We start from the raw sequence: 22084 nt of genomic DNA on the forward strand, positions 1-22084 counted from the left end.
CGTGATGGACTGTTCAGTAAACTCACATAGCAGTGTGTGTTGATGCTCACATAACCCCTGCCCGCCGTTCTCTCCCATCTAAATTAGTATTTCAAAAAGAATATACATTTTCCTCATAATGTACATGACACCACCATGATTACCCATCCATCCAACACGCCCCCATCTACATCGTCCCCCTCTTCAAAGGGGGGGACACTCTTGACCCAAACTGCTACAGACCTACATCTATCCTACCCTGCCTTTCTAAAGTCTTCGAAAGCCAAGTCAACAAACAGATTACCAACCATTTTGAATCCCACCGCACCTTCTCCGCTATGCAATCTGGTTTCAGAGCTGGTTATGGGTGCACCTCAGCCATGCTCAAGGTCCTAAACAACATCATAACCGGCATCGATAAGAAACAATACTGTGCAGCCGTATTCATTGACCTGGCCAAGGCTTTCGACTCTGTCAATCGCCACATCCTCATCGGCAGACTCAATAGCCTTGGTTTCTCAAATGATTGCCTCGCCTGGTTCACCAACTACTTCTCTGATAGAGTTCAGTGTGTCAAATCGGATGGCCTGTTGTCCGGGCCTCTGGCAGTCTCTATGGGGGTGCCACAGGGTTCAATTCTTGGGCCGACTCTTTTCTCTGTATACATCAATGATGTCGCTCTTGCTGCTGGTGAGTCTCTGATCCACCTCTGCGCAGACGACACCATTCTGTATACTTCTAGCCCTTCTTTGGACACTGTGTTAACTAACCTCTAGACGAGCTTCAATGCCATACAACTCTCCTTCTGTGGCCTCCAACTGCTCTTAAATACAGGTAAAACTAAATGCATGCTCTTCAACCGATCACTGCCTGCACCTGCCCGCCCGTCCAGCATCACTACTCTGGACGGTTCTGACTTAGAAAATGTGGACAACTACAAATACCTAGGTGTCCGGTTAGACTGTAAACTCTCCTTCCAGACTCACATCAAACATCTCCAATCCAAAGTTAAATCTAGAATTGGCTTCCTATTTCGCATCAAAGCATCTCTCACTCATGCTGCCAAACATACCCTCGTAAAATGGACCATCCTACCGATCCTCGACTTCGGCGATGTCATTTACAAAATAGCCTCCAATACCCTTCTCAATAAATTGGATGCAGTCTATCACAGTGCCATCCATTTTGTCACCAAAGCCCCATATACTACCCACCACTGCAACCTGTACACTCTTGTTGGCTGGCCCTCGCTTCATACTCGTCGCCAAACCCACTGGCTCCAGGTCATCTACAAGACCCTGCTAGGTAAAGATCCCCCTTATCTCAGCTCGCTGGTCACCATAGCAGCATCCACCTGTAGCACGTGCTCCAGCAGGTATATCTCTCTGGTCACCCCCAAAGCCAATTCCTCCTTTGGCCGCCTCTCCTTCCAGTTCTCTTCTGCCAATGACTGGAACGAACTACAAAAATCTCTAAAACTGGAAACACTTATCTCCCTCACTAGCTTTATGCACCAGCTGTCAGAGCAGCTCACAGATCACTGCACCTGTACATAGCCCATCTATAATTTAGCCCAAACAACTGCCTCTTCCCCTACTGTATTTATTTATTTATTTATTTTGCTCCTTTGCACCCCATTATTTCTATTTCTACTTTGCACTTTCTTCCACTGCAAATCTACCATTCCAGTGTTTTACTTGCTATATTGTATTTACTTCGCCACCATGGCCTTTTTTGCCTTTACCTCCCTTATCTCACCTCATTTGCTCACTTTGTATATAGACTTATTTTTCTACTATATTATTGACTGTATGTTTGTTTTACTCCATGTGTAACTCTGTGTTGTTGTATGTGTCAAACTGCTTGCTTTATTTTGGCCAGGTCGCAATTGTAAATGAGAACTTGTTCTCAACTTGCCTACCTGGTTAAATAAAGGTGAAATAAAAAAATAAAATCGACGGGGCCGCAGTGGAGAGGGTCAAAAGCTTCAAGTTCCTCAGCGTGCACATTGCTGAGGACCTGAAATGGTCCCTCCACAGCGACAGTGTGGTGAAGAAGGCACAACAGCACCTCTTCAACCTCAGGAGGCTAAAGAAATTCAACTTGGCCCTTAAGACCCTTACAGACTTCTACAGATGCACCATCGAGAGTATTCTGTTGGACTGTATCACCTCCTGGTACGGCAACTGCACCGACCACAACCACAGGGCTCTCCAGAGGGTGGAGCGGTCACACTGTCTGACCTCCAGGACATCTACAACACCCGGTGTCACAGGAAGGCCAAGAAGATCATCAAGGACCTCAGCCCCCCGAACCATGGCCTGTTCACTCCGCTACCATCTAGAAGGCGGAGGCAGTACAGGTGCATCAAAGCTGGCACAAGAGACTGAAAAACAGCTTCTATCGCCAGGCCATCAGACTGTTAAACAGTCATCACTAGCCAACCTCCACCCAGTCCCCTGCCCTGAACCTTAGACACAGTCACTAGTCTGCTACCACCCGGCACTCTGCCCTGCACCTCAGAGAATGCTCCCCAATGTACATAGTCATTGAACATTGGTCACTTTAATGTTTACATACTGTATTCTAGTCAAGGCTCATCCTATATAACACATTTTCTATTCATATACTGTCCATACTGTCTATACACACCATTTATAAATATATATATGACCCCTGCTTATATATTTATATAGACAGTATGGATATTGTTATTTAATTGTATTAACTTTTTGGATTATGTGTGTATTGTTCTTGTATTGCTAGATATTACTGTACTGTTGGAGCTAAAAACAGAAGTATTTCACTGCACCTGCAAATCTGTGTACGCAACCAATAAACGTTTATTTGGTTACTACATTAAACCACAGGTAGAGTAGAATAACAAAAAGTGAACCGTCATATGTCTCCACCCAGAACAGACACAAGACATGCTGCTTTGGTGATTCAGTACTGGGACTTGCTTCCCATCCTACAAGGCAGCCACACACACACACACACAGCACCTGTTTGATTTCCTGTTCCACACATTACCCCGACCCCATCCCAGACGTCACGGTGCGTTTCCTTTCTGAGTGCAGGTAGCTGTGTGATGGATGGCTGCTGGGTGATGCCGTGGTGGGCTTTGTGTTCTCTGTCACAGCCGTCCCTTTAAAGAAGCTGGCAAACCCTGGGTACCGTGCTCCCTCTGCTCAGTCTTTCACTGTTCCAGTCCAGCAGCCTGATTGAAGCTGCTGCCTGTCAAACATGGAGGAGGATGGGCGGCTTGATTGAATGCGCAGCAACATGGCTGCCGGATGAGAAGACTGCGGAGAGAAAGTTATTGATTTGAATAAAGCCTATTTTCCTCCAAACTCTCGGTGTGTGTGTGTGTGTGTGTGAATGTGTGTGCGTGCCCATGCATGTGTGAGTGTGATAGCACGTCTGCCTGTAGGGAATTTGTGTGCGTGTCTGGATGATGTTTGTCTGGAAGAGGGTCTCTATGCTTTCGAGAATATCTGCCTGCCTGTGTCCTTGTAAGTGTCACTGTGTGTGTGGGTGCGTGCGTTGTGGCAGCCCAGGGGAGTCAGAGGTGAAACTCACAAAGTAAGACAGCGGAAGACCAATTTGTGATGCTTTAAACAAGGTAGTTCTTTCATAAAAGTTGGGGAGAATGGGGAGGGGAGAAATACAACTGAAAAGCCTCTCAGGTAACTGGTGGGTCACTATGTCTGTCGTGGCGGCTCCTTGGACCGCCAGTGTCAATGAACAAAACAAAATAGAGAGAGAGTGATGAGTCCGGGGTTTCAATCTTTGCTCTCTACTTGTGCCGGGTGGTGTACTGCCCGGGATTAAGGAATCTTCCTTTGGGGCAGAGAACAGGAAGAGAGAGAGAGAAAGGTGAGTCAAACATTGCCAGTATCTTATTTGTCATTGGATCAAGGTGCTTATCATACTCACTCCGGCTCTTCTGAGGACCAGGCGTACCCTCTGCCTGTCTGCCCGAGTGACTGCACCTCTACGTATACTCATTTGGGATAACGAGGGACAGGTGGGACCAATTCCAGGTGCCAATTGGTTGCAGCGCCTGGACTGGGTAATATTGGTGTTGAGTCATCAGCCGCAGTTGGTGCCTGTAGAGCTGTCCATGGTGCTGACTCACCTTGACCCCGCTAGCCCTCTGGAGCTGACCAAGGTCCTGCTCCTGCCATTGTAGCTCCCTGCTGGCCCCCGGGTTGCCACAGTGTGTGTGTGTGTGTGCGCTTGTGCATGTGTGAGATTGGCTGAGTAACAGCTCTTTCATGTGTATAGTTAACCTCTCTAGGGTAAGTGGGACGAAATCGTCCCGCACTATTCAACAGCCAGTGACACATCAGAGTGCCAAATTTAAAACCACAAAATGTCACAATTCAAAGTTCTCAAACATAGGACTATTTTACACCATTTGAAAGATAAGGCTCTCGTTAATCTAACCACATTGTCCGATTTCAAAAAGGCTTTACAGCGAAAGCAAAACATTAGATTATGTTAGGAGAGTACATAGCCAGAACTAACCACACAGCCATTTTTCAAGCAAGCATATATATCACAAAAACCAAAAGCACAGCTAAATGCAGCACTAACCTTTGATGATCTTCGTCAGATGACACTCCTAGGACATTATGTTATACAATACATGCATGTTTTGTTCAATCAAGTTCATATTTATATCAAAAAACAGCTTTTTACATTAGCATGTGATGTTCAGAACTAGCAACTAGCATACACACCGCAAACTTCCGGTGAATTTACTTAATTACTCACGATTAACGTTCACAAAATACATAACAATTATTTTAAGAATTATAGATACAGAACTCCTTTATGCAATCGCGGTGTCAAATTTTAAAATAGCTTTTCGGCGAAAGCACATTTTGCAATATTCTGAGTAGATAGCCCGGCCATCACGGCTGGCTAATTTGACACCCACCAAGTTTGGCCCTCACCAAACTCAGATTTACTATAAGAAAAATTTGATTACCTTTGCTGTTCTTCATCAGAATGCACTCCCAGGACTTCTACTTCAACAACAAATGTTGTTTTGGTTCGAAATAATCCATAGTTATATTGAAATAGCTCCGTTTTGTTAGTGCGTTCAGGGTGACGCGCGAGCGCATTTCGTGACAAAAAATGTCAAAATATTCCATTACCGTACTTCGAAGCATGTCAAACGCTGTTTAAAATCAATTTTTATGTGATTTTTCTCGTAAAAGCGATAATATAGCGATAATATTCCAACCGGGCGACGTTGTATTCATTCAAAGACTGAAAGAACAAAATGGAGAATTCACATGAACGCGCATCTCCAGTGTCACTGTCCCCAGGCAGGCCAGTAACAAACTCTGCTGCTGTTCTTTGCCCAGAGACTGCAGACATCTCATTACACTTTCTGGCGCCTTCTGAGAGCCAATGGAAGCCTTAGAAAATGTCACATTACAGCACAGATGCTGTATTTTTGATAGAGAGGCTACAGAAGGACAATACATTTTCAGACAGGGCACTTCCTGTATGGAATCTTCTCAGGTTTTGGCCTGCCATATGAGTTCTGTTATACTCACAGACACCATTCAAACAGTTTTAGAAACGTTAGAGTGTTTTCTATCAAAATCTACTAATTATATGCATATTCTAGTTTCTGGGCAGGAGTAGTAACCAGATTAAATTGGGTACGTTTTTTATCCGGCCGTGCAAATACTGCCCCCTAGCCCCAACAGGTTAAGAGACAACCAGTGGAATTTCTACTCCTGCTTCTCTGTTTGATGTTGAGCCGAGGCAAATGGGCTGTCTTTCCACTGAACGCATGTTATCCATGTAGAGGAAGAAGGCAGGCAGGGAAGCATATGGCTCTCATTCACAGGCTCACCATTCATCTGCTAAAGGTGATTCATAAAGGCATTTCACTGTCTTTTTCTTTGTCTGTATATTAGGTACTTTTAAGTCTGTTGTGTGTGAGCTGTGTGATAGTAACTGTTAATCTCCCTGTGTGTGTCTATGTTTTCCCCACAGAGGAGACAGCGTTCGAGGCGGGAGTGCGGGTGCAGATCCACAGCCAGGCAGAGCCGCCGTTCGTCCATGAGCTGGGCTTTGGCGTTGCCCCGGGCTTTCAGACCTTTGTTGCCACTCAGGAGCAGAGGGTAGGTGCCCTTTGACCTAAGTTATTACTGTACACACTGGATAGGTCTGCTGCTATCTTCCTGACACTTTTCACTTTTAGATTTCAATTTCAACCTCCTCCTGACTGGAGCTTATCTCTCCGAGATGAAAAACGTGCACTTCTGATAAAGACTATTTCTATTCAGGTGTGTGTGTGTGTGTGTGTGTGTGTGTGTGTGTGTGTGTGTGTGTGTGTGTGTGTGTGTGTGTGTGTGTGTGCGCACGCATATACAGTTGAGGCAGGAAGATTACAATACATGGATGCCAGTTGTGATACAAACCTTATCAAAACATATAGGCCTATGGGCTAGGCTACATGAGGTGTGCGACTAGGATTTAAAAAAGTAGCTAAAAAAAAGGCATTTTCTCTTGTCTTACACTGGGCATCATTCACAAGTGATAGTATATAATTCACAAGTGATAGGCTAATATTGTCACCCATCAGACTATTCTTGATTTAATCTTGTCTTTATATATACTAAATAATACTCTACCGGTCAAAAGTTTTAGAATACATACTCATTCAAGGATTTTTCTTTATTTTTACTATTTTCTAGAATAATAGTGAAGACATCAAAACTATGAAATAACACATATGGTGTCACGGTTGTCGAAATGATCGGACGAACGCGCAGCATGTTTGTAGTTCCACATCTTTTTATTTATAGTGAAACGTTGCAATACACCAAATACTAGAAATACAAAAAAACAACAAACAGTGACGCAGAGAGGAAAACACACTACTCAAAATGAACAACCCACCACAAAAGGACCAAGCAGCATGGTAAGGAGTATCTGGAGGAATGGACTTGGGAGGAAATTTTGGATGGAAAAGGACCTTGGAGGCAGGCTGGGGAGTATCGACGCCCGAAGGAGGAAATTGAAGAAGCAAAGAGGGAGTGAAAGTCCGGAGCCTCCAACGACGCTCCTCAGTCCCGAGCCTCCAGCAACACCTCCCAGTCCGGAACCTCCAGCGATGGTCTACAGCCCAGAGCCTTCAGCGGCGGTCTGCAGCCCAGAGCCTTCAGCGGCAGTCTGCAGCCCAGATCCTCCAGCGGCGGTCTGCAGCACAGAGCTTCCGGTAATGATCTACAGTCCGATTCTTCTAATAATGATCCACAGGTCGGTGTTACAGAAGCAGAGGGATCTGCGGGCGGAACTGGGGTTACACCCGGAGCCGGAGTCACCTCCGTTGCTGGAGGATCGGAGGGATAGGAAGGTTCCGGGTTTAGCACTAGAGCCGCCATGACTTTTGTCACCCTCCCTACCCTCCCCTTGTGTTTTTGTGGTTGATTTGTTTTTTGTTTTTTGTGTGCACCTTTGTGTGCACCTTTTGGGGGGGGGGGGGGGTACTGTCACATCCTGACCCTTGTAAGAGGTAATTTTCTATAGTAGTTGGGTCAGGGCGTGACAGGGGGTGTTTGGTTGGTTTTCTTGTTTTCTATTTCTAGGTTTTGTGTTCTAGGTTTTCTATTTCTATGTTGTTGTTTTTTGGGGTTGATCTCCAATTGGAGGCAGCTGGTCCTCGTTTGCTCTGATTGGAGATCATATTTAAGTAGGGGTTTTTCCTTTTGGGTTTGTGGGTTATTAATTTTGAGTAGTGTGTTTTCCTCTCTGTGTCACGGTTTGTTGTTTTTTGTATTTCTAGTATTTGGTGTATTGCAACGTTTCACTATAAACTACAACCATGCTAGAACTACAACCATGCTGCGCGTTGGTCTGATCATTTCGACAACTGTGACATATGGAATTACATAGTAACCATAAAGTGTTAAACATATAAAAATATATTTAATACTTGAGATTCTTCAATTAGCCACCCTTTGCCTTGATGACAGCTTTGCACACTCTTGGCATTCTCTCAACCAGCTTTATGAGGTAGTCACCTGGAATGCCCTCTTAAAAGTTAATTTGTGGAATTATTCTATTATTCTACTATGTAGAAAATAGTAAAAATAAAGAAAAACCCTTGAATGAGTAGGTGTTGTAAAACTTTTGACTGGTAGTGTGTATGTGTGAAATTTGTTTTAATTTAGATGGACCAATATCATGCACTTCTCTCTCTCAAAACCACTTTTCCTGTGGTTCATATTCATGCCAGCCAGGTAGGCTATAATCCTGTTGTAAAGATAAGCATTGTGCTTAAAATTAGGAAAGTTGAGAAATAAATATAGTAGGCCTAGCTTATAGGAAGCTGATGGGATCTTCCTCTTTTTAATCGAGGCCATCACCCTTTTTCTCACGCAATTGCATAGCCTATAGAAATGTTGAGCAACATGAGCTCATAGGCTCTCATGAAGTGTTTTATTAGATTTGATTTTCTATTACATTTGCACTGATGTCAGAGTGATTAGAGGGACAATAGAGTGCTGAGTACCAGGTAGTTAGTACGTTTGGTATGCTACTAATGACCATCAGCAGCATTAGAGCTTGGAGAAACCTAATTACCGTGGAATTTGACTGCCTTCATGACTCGTGACCACCAGTGTAGCGCTAATACGGTCACCGCAATGGCCCAAGGTCTGACCTCTTATCACTGCCCATTCCCTGACTGGGAGTATCTCTCTTTATCGCTCTGTCTTTCTCTCTGTCTCTCTCTCTCTCTGTCTCTCTGTCTCTCTGTCTCTCTCTCTCTCCCCTCTTCTCTCTCCCCTCTTCTCTTTCCCACTCTCCTTCTCTGACCCTGGAGATGTTTTTATCTAAGTTGCCACAGGGAGTTGGCTGGATTGCCCTTGTCTTAGCTGACATTCCTGTCATGATTTATCTATTTTTCCTCATACTTCAAATCGCTTATGTCTCCAGCATATACATGAGATGCCTTTTCTGCAATTAAAATCAAATCAAAATCACATTTTATTTGTCACATGCGCCGAATACAACAGGTGTAGACCTTACAGTGAAATGCTTACTTACAAGCCCTTAACCAACAACGCAGTTTTAAGAAAATACCTACAAAAAAAGTAAGAGAAGAAAAACTAATAATTAAAGAGCAGCAGTAAATAACAATGGCTATATACAGGGGGTACCGGTACAAAGTCAATGTGGAGGCTATATACAGGGGGTACCGGTACAGAGTCAATGTGGAGGCTATATACAGGGGGTACCGGTACAGAGTCAATGTGGAGGCTATATACAGGGGGTACCGGTACAGAGTCAATGTGGAGGCTATATACAGAGGGTACCGGTACAGAGTCAATGTGGAGGCTATATACAGAGGGTACCGGTACAGAGTCAATGTGGAGGCTATATACAGGGGGTACTGGTACAGAGTCAATGTGGAGGCTATATACAGGGGGTACCGGTACAGAGTTAATGTGGAGGCTATATACAGAGGGTACCGGTACAGAGTCAATGTGGAGGCTATATACAGAGGGTACCGGTACAGAGTCAATGTGGAGGCTATATACAGGGGGTACCGGTACAGAGTTAATGTGGAGGCTATATACAGGGGGTACCGGTACAGAGTCAATGTGGAGGCTATATACAGAGGGTACCGGTACAGAGTCAATGTGGAGGCTATATACAGAGGGTACCGGTACAGAGTCAATGTGGAGGCTATATACAGGGGGTACCGGTACAGAGTCAATGTGGAGGCTATATACAGAGGGTACCGGTACAGAGTCAATGTGGAGGCTATATACAGGGGGTACCGGTACAGAGTCAATGTGGAGGCTATATACAGGGGGTACCGGTACAGAGTCAATGTGGAGGCTATATACAGGGGGTACCGGTACAGAGTCAATATGGAGGCTATATACAGGGGGTACCGGTACAGAGTTAATGTGGAGGCTATATACAGAGGGTACCGGTACAGAGTCAATGTGGAGGCTATATACAGAGGGTACCGGTACAGAGTCAATGTGGAGGCTATATACAGGGGGTACCGGTACAGAGTTAATGTGGAGGCTATATACAGGGGGTACCGGTACAGAGTCAATGTGGAGGCTATATACAGAGGGTACCGGTACAGAGTCAATGTGGAGGCTATATACAGAGGGTACCGGTACAGAGTCAATGTGGAGGCTATATACAGGGGGTACCGGTACAGAGTCAATGTGGAGGCTATATACAGAGGGTACCGGTACAGAGTCAATGTGGAGGCTATATACAGAGGGTACCGGTACAGAGTCAATGTGGAGGCTATATACAGAGGGTACCGGTACAGAGTCAATGTGGAGGCTATATACAGGGGGTACCGGTACAGAGTTAATGTGGAGGCTATATACAGAGGGTACCGGTACAGAGTTAATGTGGAGGCTATATACAGGGGGTACCGGTACAGAGTCAATGTGGAGGCTATATACAGAGGGTACCGGTACAGAGTCAATGTGGAGGCTATATACAGGGGGTACCGGTACAGAGTCAATGTGGAGACTATATACAGGGGGTACCGGTACAGAGTCAATGTGGAGGCTATATACAGGGGGTACCGGTACAGAGTCAATGTGGAGGCTATATACAGAGGGTACCGGTACAGAGTCAATGTGGAGGCTATATACAGAGGGTACCGGTACAGAGTCAATGTGGAGGCTATATACAGGGGGTACCGGTACAGAGTCAATGTGGAGGCTATATACAGAGGGTACCGGTACAGAGTTAATGTGGAGGCTATATACAGAGGGTACCGGTACAGAGTCAATGTGGAGGCTATATACAGAGGGTACCGGTACAGAGTCAATGTGGAGGCTATATACAGAGGGTACCGGTACAGAGTCAATGTGGAGGCTATATACAGGGGGTACCGGTACAGAGTCAATGTGGAGACTATATACAGGGGGTACCGGTACAGAGTCAATGTGGAGGCTATATACAGGGGGTACCGGTACAGAGTCAATGTGGAGGCTATATACAGAGGGTACCGGTACAGAGTCAATGTGGAGGCTATATACAGAGGGTACCGGTACAGAGTCAATGTGGAGGCTATATACAGAGGGTACCGGTACAGAGTCAATGTGGAGGCTATATACAGAGGGTACCGGTACAGAGTTAATGTGGAGGCTATATACAGAGGGTACCGGTACAGAGTCAATGTGGAGGCTATATACAGGGGGGTACCGGTACAGAGTTAATGTGGAGGCTATATACAGGGGGTACCGGTACAGAGTCAATGTGGAGGCTATATACAGAGGGTACCGGTACAGAGTTAATGTGGAGGCTATATACAGGGGGTACCGGTACAGAGTTAATGTGGAGGCTATATACAGGGGGTACCGGTACAGAGTTAATGTGGAGGCTATATACAGAGGGTACCGGTACAGAGTTAATGTGGAGGCTATATACAGGGGGTACCGGTACAGAGTCAATGTGGAGGCTATATACAGAGGGTACCGGTACAGAGTCAATGTGGAGGCTATATACAGGGGGTACCGGTACAGAGTCAATGTGGAGGCTATATACAGGGGGTACCGGTACAGAGTCAATGTGGAGGCTATATACAGGGGTACCGGTACAGAGTCAATGTGGAGGCTATATACAGAGGGTACCGGTACAGAGTTAATGTGGAGGCTATATACAGGGGGTACCGGTACAGAGTCAATGTGGAGGCTATATACAGGGGGTACCGGTACAGAGTCAATGTGGAGGCTATATACAGGGGGTACCGGTACAGAGTCAATGTGGAGGCTATATACAGGGGGTACCGGTACAGAGTCAATGTGGAGGCTATATACAGGGGGTACCGGTACAGAGTTAATGTGGAGGCTATATACAGGGGGTACCGGTACAGAGTTAATGTGGAGGCAATATACAGGGGGTACCGGTACAGAGTCAATGTGGAGGCTATATACAGGGGGTACCGGTACAGAGTCAATGTGGAGGCTATATACAGGGGGTACCGGTACAGAGTCAATGTGGAGGCTATATACAGGGGGTACCGGTACAGAGTTAATGTGGAGGCTATATACAGGGGGTACCGGTACAGAGTTAATGTGGAGGCTATATACAGGGGTACCGGTACAGAGTCAATGTGGAGGCTATATACAGGGGGTACCGGTACAGAGTCAATGTGGAGGCTATATACAGAGGGTACCGGTACAGAGTCAATGTGGAGGCTATATACAGGGGGTACCGGTACAGAGTCAATGTGGAGGCTATATACAGAGGGTACCGGTACAGAGTCAATGTGGAGGCTATATACAGAGGGTACCGGTACAGAGTCAATGTGGAGGCTATATACAGGGGGTACCGGTACAGAGTCAATGTGGAGGCTATATACAGGGGGTACCGGTACAGAGTTAATGTGGAGGCTATATACAGGGGGTACCGGTACAGAGTCAATGTGGAGGCTATATACAGGGGGTACCGGTACAGAGTTAATGTGCGGGGGCACCGGTGTCGAGGTAATTGAAGTAATATGTACATGTTGGTAGTGTTATTAAAGTGACTATGCATGGATAATAACAGAAAGTAGCAGCAGCGTGGGGGGGGGGGGGGCAAATAGTCTGGGTAGCCATTTGATTAGCTGTTCAGGAGTCTTATGGCTTGGGGATAGAAGCTGTTTAGAAGCCTCTTGGACCTAAACTCAGCGCTCTGGTACCGCTTGCACGTGCGGTAGCAGAGAGAACAGTCTATAACTAGGGTGGCTGGAGTCATTGACCATTTTTAGGGCCTTCCTCTGACACTACCTGGTATAGAGGTCCTCGATGGCAGGAAGCTTGGCCCCGGTGAATTACTGTACTGGGCCGTACGCACTACCTTCTGTAGTGCTTTGCGGTCGGAGGCCGAGCAGTTGCCATACCAGGCAGTGATGCAACCCGTCAGGATGCTCTCGATGGTGCACCTGTAAAACCTTATCAGGATCTGAGGACCCATACCAAATCTTTTCAATCTCCTGAGGGGGAATTGGTTTTGTCGTGCCTTCTTCACGACTGTCTTGGTGTGCTTGGACCATGTTAGTTTGTCGGTGATGTAGACGCCAAGGAACTTGAAGCTCTCAACCTGCTCCACTACAGCCCCGTCGATGAGAATGGAGGTGTGCTTGGTCCTCCTTTTCCTGTAGTCCACAACCATGGACTGATAAAGCAGAAAACCTATACAGTACCTTTATAAAGTATTTCCACCCCTTGACTTTCTCTACATTTTGTTGTGTTACAGCCTGAATTTAAAATGGATTCATATAGAGATTTTGTGTCACTGGCCTACACACAATACCTCATCATTTCAAAGTGGAATTATGGTTTTTGATATTTGTACAAACTAATTGAAAATGAAAAGCTGAAATGTCGAGTCAATAAGTATTCAACCCCTTTGTTATGGTATGCCTACTTAAATCTACTTGAAAATCTATGGCAAGACCTGAAAATGGTTGTCTATATGATCAACAACCAAATTGACAGAGATTGGAGAATTTTGAAAAGAATAGTGGAGAAATGTTGCACAATCGAGGTGTGGAAAGCTCTTATGGACTTACCCAGAAAAACACAGCTGTAATCGCTGCCAACGGTGCTTCTACAAAGTATTGACTCAGGGGTGTGAATACTTATGTAAATTGATATTAATGCCCCCCATTTTCAATACATTTGCAAAAATTTCCAAAAACAATTTCATTTTGTCATTATGGGGTATTGTGTGTAGATGAGTGAGAAAAATACCCCAATTTAATCCATTTTGAATTCAGGCTGTAACACAACAAAATCTGGAATAAGTCAAGGGGTATGAATACTTTCTGAAGGCACTGTACATATAAAGAAGAAACTGTTCAATAAATGTATAATAAACTGTATTAACTACCATCATTTAAAAAAGGGAACGAAGAAGGAAGATCCAAAACATGTTCAGTCATTTCCAGAAGTTAAAAAAAAACTCACGTCCTGAAAAAGATGAGAAGAGGAAAAAGAAAGTAAAAGTCTGCTAGCGATAAGCATACAGAGAAGGTCTACTGTGCGGCAGGCAGGCAGGCAGGCAGGCAGGCAGGCAGGCAGGCAGGCGACTCTGGAGGCCTTCAATCATGGAGTGGCCAGGCAGGCCCCCTGGGCCGTAGAGCTCCCAGCAGTCTCAGCTTCAGCTCAGATCTGTCTGTGTGACAGGCTCAGCATCATCATCCTTCATCCTCCCCATTGCACCAGCACAGTGGGAAACACAGTAAATTTAGACACCAGCTAATTAACTCCTCTTTGCACTTTGAATTCAAAGATTCCCCAGACTTCCCACTGTGGCTTGGCCCTTGTGTTCCTGCAGCGTGGCACAACTTCAGTTCCTGACAGAGCCAACCCGAGGACATCTTGTGAGACGCCATGTGATGACCATGCTTATAATAAGGCTGAATATAGCCGATATGTCTTAATGATTAGCAGTACTGTGGGGACTTTGTAAAAGTACAATGGCTGCCTGTGGTCATTGGTGTGCGATTGTAATCAGATCCAACCAGACAGCTCAATTGTGAGGCGGAGCTGAAGTCATGCACTCAAATGAACTCGTATTATTACTTCCAGATAAAAGCCACTTCATCAAAAAAAAATAAGTGCACAGAAGCCAAAGAACACAGCCACTATAGGCACTTAATAATGCATGAACACAGACACACACACACACACACACACACACACACACACACACACACACACACACACACACACACACACACACACACACACACACACACACACACACACACACACACACACACACACACACACACACACACACTGGATTGCCTGTGTTCTTTGATAACCCTCTGTATTTTCTCATTATTTTAAGTATAGGGGAGTTTCAAATATTAAAGTGTTCTTTGCTATGCTTTCCACAGAAGTCACAAGGGCATTCCCGTGCCTGTACATTACAATTCCATTAAAGACCCTGAGCCTCTCTCTCTCCTGTGTCTTCTGGATGCGTCTCAGTAATGTATTTTTGGTCTTGGCAACCTAGTGTCCACGGGAGAGGGATGGACTTATATACTATACTGTACTGGTTCGTTAATAAAACTCCAAACTCACAGCTCCGATTTTCAACAAAATCCCCAAAGTTAGCAAATCCATGTAGAGCTCCCAAAGCCTAATTCCAAATCTAGAGTCGACAACTTGAATTATGCCCCTTGTTGATTCAACTGTTGCATTTTAGTTTTGATCAGTTTCTAATATGCTTTCTAATTGCTGACGTGCTTCCCAATGGCAGAGTGTCTGGTCATTGATGAATAATGTGTGGGGAGGGGCAGAGAGGGTCCTGGCCGTCATTGGAGTGTATTTAATCAGGTCATCAGTTCACCCCATAGTGGGCGCTGACATCTATCTACTCTGATGATTTGACATTTGATTACAGCAGGATAATAGTGTTATACATCAGCCAGAGCCCATTCCAATTAGGACAAGAGGAAAGATTAGCAGAGGTATGAAGGTGATGGGAAAGGTGATGGACTGACTGCTGCTGAGGAGCACCTGCCTCTCATCTTAATGAAATCGACGGTGCTGGGAAAGTCTATCTTCCTAGAAGTGATGAACAGCTGGCCTTTAGGGAAGACCTGTTTAATTGTGAATGGAGACCTATAGGAGCGTGGCCAGACCTACAGTATATGAGTGAGGCCAGGGCTAGTTTGAAATGTTTTTAAGTGTTGGCTTCATTAGTCGTGTTTAAATCGAGCTGTAGTGGAGCAGGTTGAGAGCTCCAAGTTCCTCGGTGTCCACATCAACAACAAACTATCATGGTCCAAACACACCAAGACTGTCGTGAAGAGGGCACGACAAAGCCTATTCCCCCTCAGGAAGCTAAAAAGATTTGGCATGGGTCCTGAGATCCTCAAAAGGTTTTACAGCTGCAACATCGAGAGCATCCTGACTGGTTGCATCACTGCCTGGTATAGCAACTGCTCGGCCTCTGACCGCAAGGCACTACAGAGGGTAGTGCGTACGGCCCAGTAGATCACTGGGGCTAAGCTGCCTGCCGCCCAGGACCTCTACACCAGGCGGTGTCAGAGGAAGGCCCAAAAAATTGTCAAAGACCCCAGCCACCCAAGTCATAGACTGTTCTCTCTACTACCGCATGGCAAGCGGTACTGGAGTGCCAAGTCTAGGACAAAAAGGCTTCTCAACAGTTTTTACTCCCAAGCCATAAGACTCCTGAACAGGTAATCAAATGGCTACCCGGACTATTTGCATTGTGTGCCACCCCCCCCCCCCACCCCCAACCCCTCTTTTACGCTGCTGCTACTCTCTGTTTATCATATATGCATAGTCACTTTAACTATACATTCATGTACATACTACCTCAATTGGGCCGACCAACCAGTGCTCCCGCACATTGGCTAACCGGTCTATCTGCATTGTGTCCGGCCACCCACCACCCGCCAACCCCTCTTTTACGCTACTGCTACTCTCTGTTCATCATATATGCATAGTCACTTTAACCATATCTACATGTACATACTACCTCAATCAGCCTGACTAACCGGTGTCTGTATGTAGCCTCGCTACTTTTATATCCTCGCTACTGTATATAGCCTGTCTTTTTACTGTTGTTTTATTTCTTTACATACCTATTGTTCACCTAACACCTTTTTTTCACTATTGGTTCGAGTCTGTAAGTAAGCATTTCACTGTAAGGTCTACACCTGTTGTATTCGGCGCACGTGACAAATAAACTTTGATTTGATTTGATTTGAAAATCAACGTCTCGCTTGCTGATATCGAGGGAATTCTGTGTTCAAGTTAACAACAACAAACTAATCTGGATGCATGGATACAGTATCAGTCTCTGATTGGATGGATTCTTCTCCAATGTTATCTGTGCTAACAGACATTCCACAGCCAAATCTGACCTGGCAGGATAAGGATTATTTTGGTCCAAGAACTGGTATTTGGCTGAGGAAACTGCATCTCCCACAATGCAGGGGGTGCTGGGTGATGGATGCTGAACGGAGAGTAGCGGAGCGGCTGGAGAGGGCCACCTGCATGCAGGGCAGATGGGCGCTCACACAGCTCCTCCTGGTGTCCCTCTCTCCTCGTCTGCTGTTCCCGTCTCCAGAGCCATGGGGGTGGGGTGGGTGCGAGAGGGGGGAACATTTGGAGCTTTTGTGTTCTTGGAACCTGTTGTGAGTTTTCACAGCGAGAGACTGTACTGTGAATGTGTCCCACTCAACCCATTCTGTTGGCCAGACCTTCCTTTTGTTCCTCTGTCATCTAGCCTGCTGTGTTCTAGAGAGGGCCTTTTGGAACCTCTCTCTGATGGCTCTAAATCACAATAACACCATGACATCGCCTATGTGTCTATGGGAGTTTTAGACTTCAGCTGAGTGTTTTTCCCTGTCACTCTCTCTCTCTCTCTCTGTCTCTCTGCTCCATCCCTCCACTGTGCCTCTCCTGTGTTGTAGCTGACCTACCTGCCTCCTCCGTGGGGAGAGTGTGAGTCCAAGGCGCTAGACTCTGGCTTCTTCCAGGTCTATAGTGTGACAGCTTGCAGGATCGACTGTGAGACACGCTACATCGTGGAAAACTGTAACTGCAGGATGGTGCACATGCCCGGTAAGAGCACACACTTTCTTTCCCCTTTTCACACTAAACAAAACATGTGGATAGAGTCTGTAATATTGCATTGTCTGGGCCATGGGCAAAACAAAAACAATTGTTTGGGCTATGGGCCATGTTTTTTCATCAAGGAATATTTGAAGACATAGAACAAGGTGAGGAAAGTTTGATAAAGGAGTTACAGTAGTTGTTGTGGTTGATAAAGTAATCTAAAGTCTGTGGTGGGTTTGAAAAGGTCAAAGAGCTGTAAGGTGTAAGGTCAAGGTTTGTGTTGGTGTATTAAAGCTTTCTGCTCCAAGGCTTGTCTATCACCTTGCTCCACACAAAGCTCTATTTCTCTCTCTCACACTCTCTTTAGGTGTGGTAGATTTTTGCATGTTGCGAGTCTCCTTGACTGCTTCCACAGTAGGGTTGCAAAGGGAGGGTTTTTTACTGGAAACGTTCACAGTTTACCATTAAACTATCAGAATTTTGGTGTCTTTCAAGGATTTTGTGTAATCTATCATAAAACATCTATTGGCCCTTTTGGGTACTCCAGATTATCCCAGGTGTTATCTATGGCCCCTGTGTGGTCGTATCACATGCAGAATATAAAACATCATTAAATAAGATGATTTTAAAATATCAACAAAAACTAAATAAATATGACAAAGCTGTAAAACATGACCATAAATATAAACCATCAACTTAGGGAATACCATTGGTGTTTAATATGAGAGTTTCATCATAATATCCTTTATCATTTTTTTACACACTTTAATTTATTTTACTATGTATTTGTTGTCAATGTTTTGGTGTCAAATTGGTGGCAGGTGTGAAGAAAAGTCAATAGTTGGAAGAGTTAGATGTTTTTTTCATTAATTAGGCTATTTTCTCTTGACCCATATGGTCTAGCTACTAGAAACTCATGAACAAAATGGACACAGATTTATGTTATTCAAGAATAAATTACCAAAGTTACGATAGATTGCCATAGATTTTTTGTTAATTACCCCAAATTACTGAAGATTCCGGTAACTTTAGTAAATCACTGATAGCTTTGTAACCATATTCTACAGAAATCTGAGCTGTTTACAGTTTGTTTTTCTCAAACTCATAAGTCATTCAGAGGCACGACATTTCATAAACATATCTAGCAGAAAAGCTGAATCTGGACTTTCCTCCCCTTCCTTCTGTGCTCCTTCTGTCCTTCTAGGTGATTCTCCATTCTGTACCCCTGAACAGTACAAAGACTGTGCCGAGCCTGCCCTTGGTAAGTCAAAAATATGAATGCACACAAACGCACACGCTTACATGTCTTTTTGTCGAAGGTACTACGCAGCGCACAGACCCCCTCGCGCATTCAACATCGTCAAGTTTCTTTGTAGGCCTATTTGGCAGGAAACTGTGAAGCCGGCTGTATCGCCTACTGCCTGTTTCTGTTTCTGAGTCTTTAATTAAAGAATGTGAAAAAAATTGTGTCTGTTTGCTACTTTTCATTAAATCACGCATAGCTTGAACAAAGAACAGGATGTCATTTATAACCCAGCCCTAGCCTGTGGTTGACCAATTAAAATTCCTTACAATAAAACTGGGCCAATGGCCTAAATAACAATTATCCTAAATGGCCTAAAATACATGTATTCATATGGGCAGAAAATTATCTATAGGCTATAGCAGTGGTCACCAACAAGGCATTCCTTGTCGATCACCAAACATTTCTGTAAAAAAAATAACAATAAAGCCTTCTGTTCCTATTTTTTGAATTTGTTTGGCGCTGTTGACTGTAGATGCAGTTGATTCAGCAGCCCTAGCTCCGGGAAGGCAAAGTGTCCCCATTTCAAATGATTTCATGATTCTGAAGGTAGAACTCCACCTACCCAGCAGGCCCAGAGAGCAAATCAAGTGCACCTATAAGCCTGTTTATATGAGTAAGTACATTACATGTTTAAGTTGTTATCCAGCACTGTCACTTTGTTCAACATTTTTATGAGCCATAAAATGTACGTTCTCCCTACTTCCACTCACGCTATAACCAGCACTGCATCTGCAATAGATGAGCATAGCAAAGTGTTCCGATAAGCTTGCCTTGTTATTATTAGCGGCTTGTGTCTTTTTTAATATCTGGGAATATTTCACTTTCTCTGGTCATAGGAGTAACAACATGAATTGGTGCATGAGGCATAAATAATGCAGTGTGAATTTAGCTTTTCCATCAGCTAAGGGAGGGAGAGCGGAGGGACGGTATTGTTGAGTCGAATGAGAGGCAGCCTCACCGCTGCTCCCTTCCTCCCCTCAGACTGACTATCAGATGCTGGTCATCAGTCCAGTAAAAACATATATATATTATACTCACTCAGCTGTGCCTCAAAAGTAATACAACAAATGATCCTGTACCAATGTGATCATATACCATTTCAAAATATATATCATTTCAGAATTGGCAGGGCAATTCAAGCATAGCATAGTGATAATGTATTGGGCCTATAGCCTACAGCACAAACCTAATTGCTACAGAACAGTTTTAATTGGTTAATGTTGCATAGGCTTAAGTTTTTTTAAGTCATGTTTAAAAAATACATCTGCGGCAGATCTCGGCTGGCATTATAGTGCAGTAGGCTATACATTGCACAAGAAGAGTATAAGCTATTTTAAGAGATTTAAGAAAATGAATGCAAATGTATGCTGCTAATGAACAATAACTAGGCCTCTGAATAAATGTGTTGGATGGATGGCTTCGAATTTCATGTCGTTCATATGCTAATAATCCAAATATTCTGCTCAAAAAGATCTTGCACCGCTACCCTCCTCATTCGTTATTCTTAGAGGAGGTCAGAGAAAGCTACAGTGGAACCGAATTTATCCACTGGGTGCGTGGAAAAAATATCCTGCTGCATGAAGGCTACCCCTACAGACAGGAACGTGCACCGAATATCACACTTTGAAATGCCGATGTCACATAACCCTGAATGAGGAGGTTACAGTGTCTGGATACCTGGTTCTTTCAACTGGAGGACCCCCTGACATGCTTTGAGGTAACATGGGTTGGGGAGAAAGTCGGACTCATTGGAAGAAAGCCAATGTTTCCCATATGTATGGCTTGTTTAACATAATAATGGCTTTATTATTATTTTTCTTACTATTGATGACATCATGCCCAAGGCCAATAAAAATGTTGCTATAATGCTTCTATCTATTTTTTTATTTTCAGAATTTTGGTGCTGCTACGATGCTGTCCTGCAAGACTTGGCAAAGACCAACAATGGAGTGGAGAGCTGGCATTGAACTTTTTTGTTGAATCTTGGTGCTACCCACCCCACCATTTGGAAGTTCATCGAGGCATTGCAACGACAGCAGCAAGGAGGTGAAATGAGAAGGAAACAGCAACTTGCTGGCATTCCACCGCCATGGCAAAGACCCTGCTACCATAAGCAAAAGAAGGATCTGAAGTTGCTGGTTGAGAAGTAGCCTACACCACAACTCAACGGATGGAGTCTTACCTGAAGCGCGTTGCCTACACTTTCAAGTAGCAGTTGTGAACACTCCAAAATCCATCTGAGAGAAATGAGCACCTAGTCTACTTGGACACTTCTTCAAGTTCAACCCTTTCAATGACTCCACAATCCTTATGAGACCAGAACACTAAGCACATTCTTGGATGATTTGTTTGTGAACTTGTTTTTATGGAGCTTCATTGTCATGTAGCCTACTCTTGTATTTTTTGGGTTATTTGAAAAAATAAATGTAGGCCTACTTATTTTTGCCCCGTAATTTTTTGTATTTTGCTAAGCTTTTTTGTTGATAAATGTTTTATAGTAAATGGTTGGTGTTAGTGGATGGCGTAACAACTAGAGAAAACCAAAAACCATGATTTAAAATGAAAATAGATTGTAGAAACTAGATATAGGTCCAGATATAGTATAGGCTGTTTTTAGCCTTCAGCCTTTATATAACCATATGAATGAATTGATATCCACTCAGTGGTCAGTTTATTAGGGCACATCCATCTAGTACCGGGTCGGACCCACCTTTGCCTCCAGAACAGCCTGCATTCTTCGGGGTATGGAACCATTGCTCAATTGGTATCAAGGGACTTAACGTGTGCCAGGAAAACATTCCCCACACCTTTACACCAACACCACCAGCCAGTATCCTTGACACCACATGACTCACTGTCTGTAGGAGTGAACCAATTTTGTGAACGGGATGGTGTACCTAATAAACAATATTCTACCCATATGAACACAATTATTTTAGGCTATAACTGAACCAATTTCTGTAGGCAATATAGCCTATCCAACAGGGATCATCAACTTGATTTTTTTCTTGAGCGGATGGTTTGGGGGCCGGAACATAATTACAAATAACTTGTAGATTGCAAATTGACCACAAGATGCCCAAACAAATATGTTTGACAAAAAAATGTCAAACCTTGCTTACATTTGTATACGATGTGTCTCTCTATTACGCATGGGAATACTTTGGAACAGATTTGTTATATTAAA

At 44.3% G+C, this 22084-nt stretch overlaps 1 protein-coding gene across 4 annotated transcripts in view; it reads left to right on the top strand.

Moving 5' to 3' along the window:
* The window catches only part of LOC115204081 (acid-sensing ion channel 2), a 480853-nt gene that overhangs the window by 444755 nt on the left and 14014 nt on the right, over positions 1 to 22084 (top strand). For all 4 annotated transcript variants that reach the window (XM_029769392.1, XM_029769399.1, XM_029769408.1 and 1 more), the window contains 3 exons: positions 6004 to 6131; positions 17447 to 17597; positions 18796 to 18852. In XM_029769392.1, the coding sequence (XP_029625252.1) occupies positions 6004 to 6131; positions 17447 to 17597; positions 18796 to 18852 (336 nt within the window). The remainder of the gene's footprint in view (positions 1 to 6003; positions 6132 to 17446; positions 17598 to 18795; positions 18853 to 22084) is intronic.

Source organism: Salmo trutta, chromosome 1 (assembly GCF_901001165.1).
Source record: "Salmo trutta chromosome 1, fSalTru1.1, whole genome shotgun sequence".
NCBI lineage: Eukaryota > Metazoa > Chordata > Actinopteri > Salmoniformes > Salmonidae > Salmo > Salmo trutta.